This window comes from Solanum stenotomum, chromosome 7 (genome assembly GCF_019186545.1).
Source record: "Solanum stenotomum isolate F172 chromosome 7, ASM1918654v1, whole genome shotgun sequence".
Lineage (NCBI taxonomy): Eukaryota > Viridiplantae > Streptophyta > Magnoliopsida > Solanales > Solanaceae > Solanum > Solanum stenotomum.
The window spans coordinates 61,220,460-61,233,058 of NC_064288.1; the positions used below are offsets into that span (position 1 = coordinate 61,220,460).

Here is a 12,599-nt window from a genome sequence, read left to right on the forward strand (position 1 = left end):
ATTAGCGTGACTGTTCCTGCATGAGTAACCTTGACTCTATAGGAATTAGGCAAGTTTACCATGACAGGTTTAGGAAGAGCTTTAACATTTGGAAGGAATTCCCTATTATAGGTCATATGCTCAATTGCTCCAGTATCTAATATCCAAGAATTGCTATCAATTTCAATAAAGCAGGCATAAGAATTGAAGAAGTTGGACATACCAGAAAGACTGAGATTTGCCGCTCCTTCAGATCCTCCTGCATTTTGATTTAATTTCATCTGTTGAAGCATTTGCAATATTTGTGTTATGTTCTCCTGACTGAGAGCTTGGACTTCTGGAGCATTGGTGTCTCTTTGAGTAAACCCTTCACTTTGATTGTAAACACTTGAGTTGAAAGCTGTACTTCCCTGCGATGTGCCCTGAAATTTTCTAGGTTTTGTGAATTTAAAATCAACAGGAAAACCATGGATCTTGTAGCACTTATCCACATTGTGACCTGGCTTCTTACAGTAGGCACAGATCTCATTGCTCTTCTTTCCATCATATCCTAAGTTACCTCCTTTTTGTGCCTTGAGGTCGGGGTACTTCCTTTCTCCTGAATTAGCAACTATGAAAGATCCTGAATCACCTGGATAAGCAGGTGTAGCATGTATTTCCCTTTGTTTTTCATCTTGGATAACAAGAGAGTAGGCATGCCCAATGTTAGGCAAAGGAGCCGACAACAGAATATTACTTCTGTGACCCAAACAAAAGTGTCATTTAAACCCATCAAAAACTGCAACAATCTTTCGTCCTGATGAGCTTTGGTATTCTTTATTTTAGCACCACATTCACACTCACAAATACAAGAAGAGTAAGTGTTTAGTGCACCTAACTCATCCCACAAACTCTTCATTTTTGTGAATAACTTGATACACTATAATTACCTTGACTAACTGCACTTCATTCTTTCTGTAGCTGAAACAGTTTTGCTCCATTGGTCACACCAAATCTGTCTTCCAAGTCTTTCCAAAGATCTTTTGCAGTATGAGAATATAACACACTCTCAGCTATTTCCTTGGAAAGAGAATTCAGGAGCCATGAAAGGACCATATCATTGCATCTGGCCCATGTTTTTTGAAGCAAAGGATCAGTGTTGGGAACTAACAAGGATCCATCAATGAATCTCAACTTGTTCTTTGCTGAAAGTGCTATCACTATTGCTCTTCTCCATGCTCCATAAGCCTTGCCATCAAAGACAGAAGAAACGAGAGTCATACCTGGATAGTCCGATGGATGGAGATAAAACGGATGTGTTTGATCCACTACATTAGTCATGGCAGATCCAGTGGGATTAGTAGAAGGAAAAAGTCCAGCGGTACTGGAAGGAAGAGCTGGAGTGGACTGACTACTAGCCTGTGAATCAGTGCTCATTGTGAAAACAAAATAACACAGTAAAAACAATGATCGAGAGGTATTCAAACTTGCTCTGATACCATGTAAGAAAACAAAAGATATACGCGGAACTTTTCTTATATATTTGATCGATCTTTTCAATTGTACAATGCCTTGTATATATACAGCAAGAGAAAGACTCCTAACAGTTTACTAATAGCAAGGAAAAAAACTCCTAACATGTAATTAATCCTAACGTTATATGTATTGTCCTATTTGTAGTTAACTTGTAGAAGTAGGTTAGTTTATAATACTTCAGCCCACTGTTACTTTATTGCTGAACCAATCTGGAATCTCATTGCATTTCACAAAAATTAGTAACTGCTTCATCAGACAAATTAAGACACAATTAGATCATTATTTAATAATGTGACACGAGAAAGGTAGAGAAAGGGACTAACCTCATTCTTTTGATCTTTTCTAGATGGATACGAAAGAGCCTGGGCACTAAAGAAGCCTTCATTGAATGGATTCTGCAGAGAAGTACAATTAAGCATGTTGATCTTCCTTACTGAATGGAGTTTGTCCAACCCTGTAATCTTGACCAATTTTTCGCAATTCAAAAGTTCAAGAATTATAAGGTTCTCTAAATTTGATACTGACGGGAGTGTTTCAAGATTCTCACAATCACTCAAATGCAAGTACATCAACAATGTTAACTCCGAAAAATCAAATGGTAGATGGAGGAAACTGTTGCCGCTCAAATCTAAAATAGTTAAGTTGGATAAACTCCCGATATCCATAGGAATATCAGCCTCAGAGAAATCACAATATGTAAGGTAAAGCTCCGAAATAAAAATTGGCAAGGATTCTATGCGGTGGAGTCGTCTTCTAGAAAATATCCCATTGGCCCCTAAATAGTTACTTCCCACTTGCAATTCTTCAAGATTTATTAGCATTTCAATAGATCTAGGAAATTGTTTTATACCCGTATCAAATGCCCAAAGATATATTAAACTTTGCATATCTCCAATGTCATCTGGCAGTGTTTGTAATGATAAGCAGTCACGAATGTCCAAGTATTCAAGGGATTTTAGCTGGCATATGCTGCTCGGAAGATCCGTAATCTTTTTGCAACCATGAAAAGATAGACTAGTTAATCTATCCAAACTTCCTATTGATGGATGGATCTTCTGCAGACTTGAACAATTATTAAGCCGCAAAGTCTCGAGACTTCGTGAACCCCTGAAGTTTGGAGTACTTCTGAGGCGTTTGCAATAGGAGAGATCCAGATTCTTCAAATTTCTACAATACTAAAAGTAAACAAAATATAATTTCAATTAAGATTTTCCTTCACGTAAGTATATTTAACAGTACACATGAAATTGCAGAATTGAGTAATGAATGAACCTGCAAATTCAAACCAAATTCTTGGATGTTGCTCCCTTGCATATTCAGAACTACAAGTCTCTCAGCTGGAAAATTTGATGGTATACATTTTAAAGGACATTCTTTCCAAGACAACCATCTGAGTTCCTTGGACAATAGCTCAAAATCTCCACCAATATGTAACTCGCCATCAATTATAAGCATCCTAAGATTTATCATTTTCTGAAATGCTTTGGTGCTCAAGTTCACATCTTTTAATGCCTGCCGTTCTACCACCAGTACTTCTACATTTTCAGAACCCTGTAATTTAATAAAAGGAAAAGTACCATGAGATCATGTTAAATACGAGAAATTATGAGAGAAAAATGTGTTATACAAATTGAAGGTCAAATAAGTGAATTTTATTTGATAATTTTTTCTTTGATAGTTTAGACATAAGTAAATGCTCATTTCAAGTACACAGTGGTTGGTCCACTAAGAGACAATTTACTAGCTAGAGAAGAATTAAGCACAAAAGAATTGAATTCTTGTGGTAACCAACATAAATTATAAGCATATATCTGTACATCAAATTAAAATGATAACAAAAAAAGAAGCACAACCCAGATAAAGGATAATGAAATTTACTGACTTTATTTCCTAGTAGAACGTCACAGACTTCTTGAGGGTTGAACAATCTACTCCGTTTTCCAGAGTCTCGAGGTGATTCCATGCGAACAATTTCTCTTCCCATATCCCGCACTAGATCATGCATCACCAAATGACCCCGATCCCTTTGGAGCAGGTGTCTTTTGACTAGAGTTGCAATTGCACTTTCACAATAAAAATTACAGGTGTTTAGTGTTTTGGTAACTTCATCCTCATCAAATCCATGGAAGGCACACGCAATATCAAGGAAAACACTCTGAGTATTGTCATCAAGTCCATCAAAGCTTATCTGGAGAATCTTTTGAATATCAAAATGAGGAATTGTTCTTAGTTTTTTGAACTCGTATCTCCATTCTTCTACGGATCTCCCTTGCAAATGTGACCCCAATGTCACAAGAGCTAATGGTAGCCCACCTGAATATTTAATTATGTTTTGGGCCAGCTCAACATATTCATGTGGTGGAGAAAGACTGTTAAAAGCATGACAAGAAAAAAGTTGTTGTGCTTCATTGTCATTTAAAAGTTTGGCCCGGTATATCTCACTTGTTGTAAGCCCATATAGCAAATGCTCGTCTCGGGTTGTAATAATTATTACACTACCAGAGCCAAACCAACTTCTTTCTCTTGTCAAGGATTCTAATTGGCTTTTGTGATCCACATCATCAAGAACAATTAGAATCTTCTGGGACCCAAGTCTTGCTTTGATGAGATTAACACCTTCAGCAACACTATCAACTTCAAATTCCTTAGTTTCGAGGATTTGATTAAGTAGTTTCTCTTGAAGCTTGATTAGACCCAATTCTTCAGCTTTTGATTTAATGTCTGAAAGGAAGCAATAGCCACCAAACTGTCGAAATATTCGATTGTAGATAGCTTTTGCCAGAGTTGTTTTTCCAATTCCACCAATGCCACATATACCAACCATTCGAACTTCATGCTCACATCCACTTTGCAGTAACAACAATATATGTTCGATAGGAGAATCTAATCCAATTGGATAATGAGCAACATCTAGAGGTGTCTGGTTGACCTCTTGCAGAACTTGTTTTATAATACTTTCAATAAATTTTGATTCATGCCTACAGTTTATTCAGCAAAAACAGAAGTTAAAAGTAAAAAACAAAACTTTGATATTTGAAAATATTTGATGAACAAAACAAAATCCAAGGCCAACAGATAACAGGAAAATCGGAGTAGAGATTGGAGATTATCAATTACTATTACTCCCTTGTTCCAATTAATGTGATGTAGTATGATTTGGCACGGTGATTAAGAAATATAAAAAGAATTTTGCAATGTTCCTAAACTAACCAACTTATAAGCTTAAGCAAATGCTTAAATTCAAAATTCTATAGTTTGCCTTCGCACTTGAGAAGGATCAACATCATAGAAAATAGGCAAAACTACCTGATTTAACCTCGCTCTGCAATCGAGAATTTTGACAAGTTCATCAAGACACCAACTAGACGAAGCATAATTTTTGGAGAAAACAACAATGGCAACCCTAGATTGTTCAATTGCTTTCTCAAGTCCAGTTGAAATGACTTGTCCCTTTCTCAATTCTTCATCATCAGTATTAACTCCGACTTGACACAATCGGAAATAAAGATGACCACTAAAGTTTTTGCGAGTTACTTCACCTCTGAAACTGAGAAATACATCATAAGAAAAATGGGAAGGAGTAGTAGATGATTCTCCTACAACAAATAATTGAGTATTCATATCTGTTGATCACAGTATATGGAAGAATAAATTAAAAGGATATTTAATTAGTCAATTTTCAGATTAATGAAAGAAAGGTTATTGAAGCAGCTACTTATATAACCACAGGTAATTATTGTATCTTCATGGGAGATTAATTTTGGTTTAAGTTATTCACATTTCCCAAAGAAGGTTAATCCAAATGAAAGGCAAGTTTCCCAATATTATTATTTCTTAGATACCGTCTCGTTATTTTTACTTGTTGTTTATTTTTATTTGTCATATTTGAATTTGATAGCATATTAACATCTATTAAGAAAATGAATTATTGAGATGTTTTTTTTTTATATTTATTTTTTCTAATTCTTTAGTCCTAAATGATCAAAAATATAATAGTAATAAATAACTTTAATTCATCTTTAAATACTTTTCTTAAAAGTGATTTGTTCTCTTTCACATTAATTAATGTTGGTTTTAACGTCTTTTTATTCATTTCAAAGTCATTCTTCTTTACGGTACCTTATTATTTTTCTTTGGAAAAAGGCTCGATATGCCATTGAACTTTGAGAAAGACTTATTTATATCATCCGTTAAACGTTTAGTTTATCTGTCATTTTTGTTTGAGAATAAAGGTTCATCCGTGTCATTATTTGTTATTTGAAATGACATAGATGAGACAACTTTTAACAAATGACATAAATGAACAGTTTCTCATAGTTCAATGACATATTTGAGATTTTTCCTTTTCGTTTTGCCAACTATTCTTCATTACATGTTGTTACATTCTTTTTATTTAATTGATTCTTTACATTTTATCTCATCTTTAATTTGTTTAAGACTTAAATGATAAAAAGTAAGATTCTTTCTTCCATGTAACTCAAAAGTTCATCTTCATCTCTCCCCATAATGAGTTTAATGTCATAAACTTTTAATAATGGAATTGAAAACAATTCACAAGTTAGGATTATACTTTTGTTTTGCGTCAAGTTAAGATTATACTTTTGTTTTGCGTCAAGTTACCATAATTATAGTATATCATACCATATCATATAGTGTTTTTGGAAGGAAAAAGGGAATAAAAATTAAATATTATCATAATGCCAACCAAATATTGATTTTGTGCTCTATCCTTACTGTGGGGGAAAAAACAAAATGTAATTTATTTATGCAGTTTTTTAATCTTCCAGGGGTCCCATTTTTCTATATATTGAATTATCTTAATATTTTATGACAAAATACTGTAAAGTGGTGTATGACTTTATGGCATGTATACCATTTGTATATTCCTCAAAATCATGATAATACCATTTGTTTCTAACTTTTGGATTGTACTAATTGAATAGATTAATTGTACAATATACTTTTGTTTAGTTCAAAGTTTTCCTCTTTGTACTTTAAGCTTTGGTGTCTACTGTTTTCCATATTTTATTAGGTGTACGTTAGCACTAGAAAAAGGCATAATACATAAATATACATTCAAACTCGGTCTTAGTTGGAGTGATCATTTAGACACCTCCAAAATTTATGTGTCACGTCAGTATAGGGTGTCCACGAGACACATTAAGGATGAATTGGAGTGTTTAGCTGTTAGTTGAGATGTCTAGATGTACACTTTCAATTAGTTATGCTTGCAAAATTTTAATTGGATGACAAAACTAGGATCGAAGTTTTGAGTGTTTGGCAACTGACGGATGAAAAAAAAAATCTGAATGAAAAATACTTTTTAGCAAATCAGCTTGTAGTTGGATGAGAATTTTGAATAATACAGATTGATAGTAGTGTCTAAATATACAAATACTTTAAGAACAAACTTTTTTCTTACATAACGAACACAAGAAAATAAGTAAGAAACCTACTTATTCTCCGGAGAAACATTTTCCAAAAAGACATTTTTAGAGGCGTTGTCTCACTTGTGGGAAAGGGGATTTCATTTGATGTGTTGTCGTTGTTTGAGTTGATATGCCCTGCTGAAAGTCTTTGTGGGTAGGAGGGAGTATAAGAATGATCCACAACTCCCGGCAAAGATGTAACATTACCATGTTGGTCCAAGTATAACAGATGTATCCCTATCTTCTTTGCTATGCCTCCGTCACTGCCATCCTCTACTGTTATCTGTTCCCCGCCTTTGATGTTCAGGCCTTTAAAAGGTTCATCATTTGCGGAAGATAAGTAATATACACATGATACTTCGTGACTGCCAGATATATCAAATACTTCGTGACTGCCAGATATATGCCAAATCCATGGTAAACCTGAACGCTTTATATGGGCAACAGTAACAACGAACTGTTCAAGCTCATCTACATCGCAATGGTGGCAAACAAACCAGAGAACCATTCCTAAGAACTTGTTATTATGTAGTGTGGGCATAGTCAAACAGATAGATGGAGCTGTTACTTTATTGCTGCACCAATCTGGAATCTCATTGCTTTCGAGATTAATTTTTACTGACGGCTTCATCAGACAAATTAAGACACAATTAGATCATTAATTCTTAATGTGATACGAGAGAGAGAGATCAGAGGGGGAGAGGGACTAACCTCATACCGTTGATGTTCTCTAGACGGAATTGATAGAGCAGGGGCACTAAAGAAGCCTTCATTGAATGGGTTCTGCAGAGAAGTACAATTTCTCATGTCCATCTTCTCTATTGAAGGGAGGTTGTCCAACCCTGTAATCTTGACCAGTTTTTGGCAATTCCTAAGTTCAACAATTGTAAGCTTCTCTAAATTTGATATTGGCGGGAGTGTTTGAAGATTCACACAATCATTCAAACACAAGAAATTCAACAATGGTAACTTGGAAAAGTCAAAGGGTAGACAGAGGAAACTGTTGCCGCTCAAATCTAAAACAGTTAAGTTGGATAAACTCCCAATATCCCTAGGAACATCAACCTCCAAGAAACCACAATATCGAAGGCGTAAAGCCGAAATAAATTTTGACAAGGACTCTATGGGGCGTACTCTTGTTTGAGAAAACCTCCTTTTGGTCTCTAAGTATTGACCTCCCATTTCCAAAATTATAAGATTTCCTAGCATTCCAACAGATCCAGGCAATTGTTTTATACCCGTATCACATGCATCAAGAATTATTAGGTTTTGCATATCTCCAATGTCAACTGGCAGTGTTTGTAAAGATGAGCAGTCATTAGTGTTTAAGAATTGAAGGGATTTTAGCTGGCATATGCTGCTCGGAAGATCCGTAATCTTTTTGCAACCATACATACAAAGAATAATTAGTCTATCCAAATTTCCTATTGATGGATGGATCTCCTTCAGACTTGAGCAATTCTGAAGATACAAAGTCTCGAGACTTTTTGAACCGTTGAAGTTTGGAGTTTTTCTGAGGCGCTTGCAATCAGAGAGATCCAGCATTTTCAAATTTCTACAATACTAAAAGTAAACAAAATAATGTTTCAATTAAGATTTTCTTTCTCTTAAACATTACACATAAAATTGCAGAATTGAGTAACGAACCTGCAAATTCAAACCAAATTCTTGGATATTGCTCCCTTTCATATTCAGAAATACAAGTTTCTCAGATGGAAAATTTGATGGTTTACATTTTAAAGGACATCCTTCCCAAGACAACCATCTGAGCTCCTTGGACAATAGGTCAAAATCTCCACTAATATGTAAGTCGTCGATTTTAAGCACCCTAAGATTTATCATTTTCTGAAATGCTTTGGTGCTTAGCTTCACACCCTTTAATGCTTGTCGTTCTATCACTAGTATTTCTACATTTTCAGAACCCTGCAGTTTAGTAAAAAGAAAAGTACTGTAAGACCATGTTTAAGTATGACAAATTACGAAAGAGAAATGCTTTATACAAATTGAAGGTCAAACAAAGAGAATAAATTATCTACCAATAAAAATAAATTTATACATTATATCCAACTAAAGGATATTTATTTGATAATTTTGTCTTTGATAGTTTGAGTATTTAGACTTCAGCAAAATGTTCATTTCAAGTACATAATGGTTCAAACATCTAGCCGGAGAAGATTTAAGCACAAATGCATAAATTATAAGCAAATGTATATCAATATAAATGAAAAAAGAAGAAGAAGAAGTATAATCAAGATAAAGATAATGAAATTTACTGACTTTATTTCCTTGTAGAACATCAATAACTTCTTGAGGGTTGAACAATCTACTCCGTTTTCCAGGGTCTCGAGGTGATTCCATACGAACAATTTCTCTTCCCATATCTCGCACTAGATCATGCATCACCAAATAACGCCAATCCCTTTGGAGCAAGTTCCTTTGGACTAAGGTTGAAATTGCACTTTCAGAATAAAAACCACACGCATTTAATGTTATGGTAACTTCATTCTCATACCAACCATGGAAGGCACATGCGATATCAAGGAAAACACTCTGAGTATTGACATCAAGTCCATCAAAGCTTATCCTGAGAATCTTTTGAATATCACCATGAGGAATTGCTTTTAGTTTTTTGAACTCATATCTCCATTCTTTAACGGATCTCCCTTGCAGATGTGACCCTAATGTCACAAGAGCTAATGGTAGCCCACCTGAATATTTTATTATGTCTTGTGCCAGTTCAACATATTCTTGTGGTGGAGAAAAATAGTTAAAAGCATGACAAGAAAAAAGTTGTTGGGCTTCATTATCATTTAAAAGTTTGGCCCGGTATATCTCACTTGTTGTAAGCCCATAAAGCAAATGTTCATCTCGGGTTGTAATAATTATTACACTACCAGAGCCAAACCAACTTCTTTCTCTTGTTAAGGATTCTAATTGGCTTCTATCATCCACGTCATCAAGAACAATTAGAACCTTCTGAGACCCAAGTCTTACTTTGATGAGATTAACACCTTCAGCAACACTACCAACTTCAAATTCCTTAGTTTTGAGAATTTGATTTAGTAGTTTTTCTTGTAACTTGACTAAACCAAATGCTTTAGCTTCTGATCTAACGTCTGAAAGGAAGCAACTACCAACAAATTGTCGAAATACTTGATTGTAGATAGCTTTTGCCAAAGTTGTTTTTCCAATTCCACCAACGCCACATATACCAACCATGCGAACTTCATGCTTACATCCACTTTGCATTAACATCTCTATATGTTTGATAGGAGAATCTAATCCAATTGGGTAATGAGCAACATCTAGAGGTGTCTGGTTAACCTCTTGCCGAACTTGTTTTATAATACTTTCAATAAACTTTGATTCATGCCTACAGTTTTTGCAACAATAAATACTTAAGTATTTTAAAATATTTGATGAACAAAATAAAAACCAATAGCCAAAAGATAACAGAGTTTATAGAATGGAGATTATCCCTTGTCCCAATCTACAGTTTGATTTAACATGAAATTTAAGAAATATTAAAAGACTTTACAATGTTCCATAATTAACCAATTTATAAGCTTAGGCAAACGCTTTAATTCGAAATTTAATAGTTGAATTAAGAAGTCTTACCCATCAGCAATATTTCTCAAATCCCATCCAGATAAATCTGCTGCTTCAGTAAGTGCAGCTTTCCACTTTTCCATTCTTTCAGCTCCAACCAATCGTTCCTTGTGTTTTTCCAAAGCTTCGTCAAAGGATCCAGTTTGCCTTCGCACTTGAGAAGGATCAACATCATAGAAAATAGGCAAAACTACCTGATTTAACCTCTCTTTGCAATCGAGAATTTTGACAAGTTCGTCAAGACACCAACTAGACGAAGCATAATTTTTCGAGAAAACAACAATGGCAATTCTAGATTGTTCAATTGCTTTGTCAAGTTTGTTTGAAATGACGTCTCCCTTTCTCAATTCCTCATCATCTATGAAAGTATTAACTCCGACTTGACGCAATCGGAAATAAAGATGACCAGTGAAGTTTTTGCGAGTATCTTCACCTCTGAAATTGATAAACACATCATAACATAAGTTGGAAGAAGAAGATGATTCTCCTTGAGTATTCATATTTGATGACAATATATTAAAGGGATTTTTAATCAATTTTTTTGTTTAATTAATTAAATAGAGATGTGAAGCAGCTCTTTATATACACACAAGTAATTGTTTGTTCTTGGAAATTTAATTTTGGGTCAAGTCATTTACAAGCCCCAAAGAAGGTTAACAGAAATGAAAGGGAAGTTTCCAAGATATTTCATAGACATGTTTCGTTCACTTTTATTTGTTACTAGATCTGGGAACGTGCGTTGCATGTTTATCCCAAAATACTTCATATAAATTTTGTTTGCAAATGACATATTTTATCCCCTTCGACTCTATGGTATTTACTAAAAAAAAAATCATCACTTTTCAAGTAGGAACTACATATATCTTTCTAAAAAAAAATAAAAATAAAAATAAAAATAAAAATAAATAAATATATATATTTGATTATTAAATTCACTAAAAGTGCATAAAGTAAAAATAACTAACTATCACAAATTTAATATTCAAGTGAGGATACTAAAATACCACATGCTAGGCTAATGTATACAAAGCAACAAACCATGGTAAATTATCAATAATAATAACAACACAACAATAGAAAATTTGTACAATAACAACAAACAAGAAACATAAATATTAAACTAAACAAATAAAAGGAGACGAGAGAACAAAGCATAGATATTTTCTCTTTTTTTTTTTGTAATTGGTTTAAGTGTGTACATTATTGTGCCAAATGTCACTATTAATATGATAGTATTGAGGAACACAAAGAGTTGTCATGAATATGAGATTAATCCATTTGAGATTATGGTGAGAGATAGGAGTAAAAACCATAATAAATATAATCAGGGATTTACATATATTTACATAATGAAGAATAAGTGGTAATAAAATTTATGTATACTAATATGATGATTTACTATTTACTATTTACTATTTAATTAATTAAATTGTCACGCCCCGTGCCTACACCTTGGGCGGGACCGGCACCCGGAGGCCATTTCTGGCCCCAAGCGAACCCTTGGCCTGGCTTTCTTAACTCAGCGGAAACCTCAACAGAATAACTCGATGCAATACAATATTACAAAACAACTTAACTTATAAAATATGGCCATAAAGGCAACTCGAATCTCAAAATAGAATATTTGCATATATACATGGATAAGAGACTCAAAACTAACTGACTGACTGTCTGTCTATGAAGCCTCTAAAATACTGAGATGGATGTTGGGACAGACCCCGCAACATCCTAATAAAACAAAAACTAACACAAAATAATTGAGTCATTCGGAATGCAAGGAGGCTCACCACTGACTTTGGAGTGCTCAGCTGGATCAACGACGTGCAGGATGCTGATCCGGGGTACCTGAATCTGCATCATCAAACGATGCAGGCCAACTAGCATCAGTACATGGAATGTACGAGTATGCAAGCTGGAAAACTAAACAACAAAGGCTAGAAGGAAATCTGGAAGAAACTGAATAGCTTACCTGGCTCAACTCAACTCAACCTGACTGACTTCTTTCAATATAAGGCAATTTAAAACAAGTGCGATATAAAGAAAGACTGTTTAAAACATGCTATAAAC

General features: G+C 34.3%; 2 protein-coding genes across 4 annotated transcripts in view; both read right to left on the minus strand.

Moving 5' to 3' along the window:
* Positions 1-4,959, minus strand: part of LOC125870633 (disease resistance protein RUN1-like) — a 32,150-nt gene extending 27,191 nt beyond the window's left edge. The window contains exon 1 of the mRNA XM_049551110.1: positions 4,801-4,959. The gene's annotated coding sequence lies outside the window, so the exon portion shown is untranslated. The remainder of the gene's footprint in view (positions 1-4,800) is intronic.
* Positions 1,740-11,147, minus strand: LOC125870630 (disease resistance protein RUN1-like). Of its 3 annotated transcripts, XM_049551106.1 has the most exons (5): positions 10,542-11,147; positions 9,201-10,296; positions 8,571-8,846; positions 7,635-8,486; positions 6,832-7,548 (listed from the first exon to the last, which is right to left on the minus strand). In XM_049551106.1, exons 1-5 carry the CDS (start codon positions 11,030-11,032, stop codon positions 6,913-6,915), a joined length of 3,351 nt encoding a protein of 1,116 aa, XP_049407063.1. In that variant the 5' UTR covers positions 11,033-11,147; the 3' UTR covers positions 6,832-6,912. The 3 variants fall into 3 exon arrangements, with proteins under 3 accessions (XP_049407064.1, XP_049407063.1, XP_049407065.1); XM_049551107.1 differs by lacking the exons at positions 6,832-7,548; positions 7,635-8,486 and adding an exon at positions 1,740-2,669; XM_049551108.1 differs by lacking the exon at positions 7,635-8,486 and having other exon boundaries at positions 10,542-11,143.
* Positions 11,148-12,599: the final 1,452 nt, after the last annotated feature.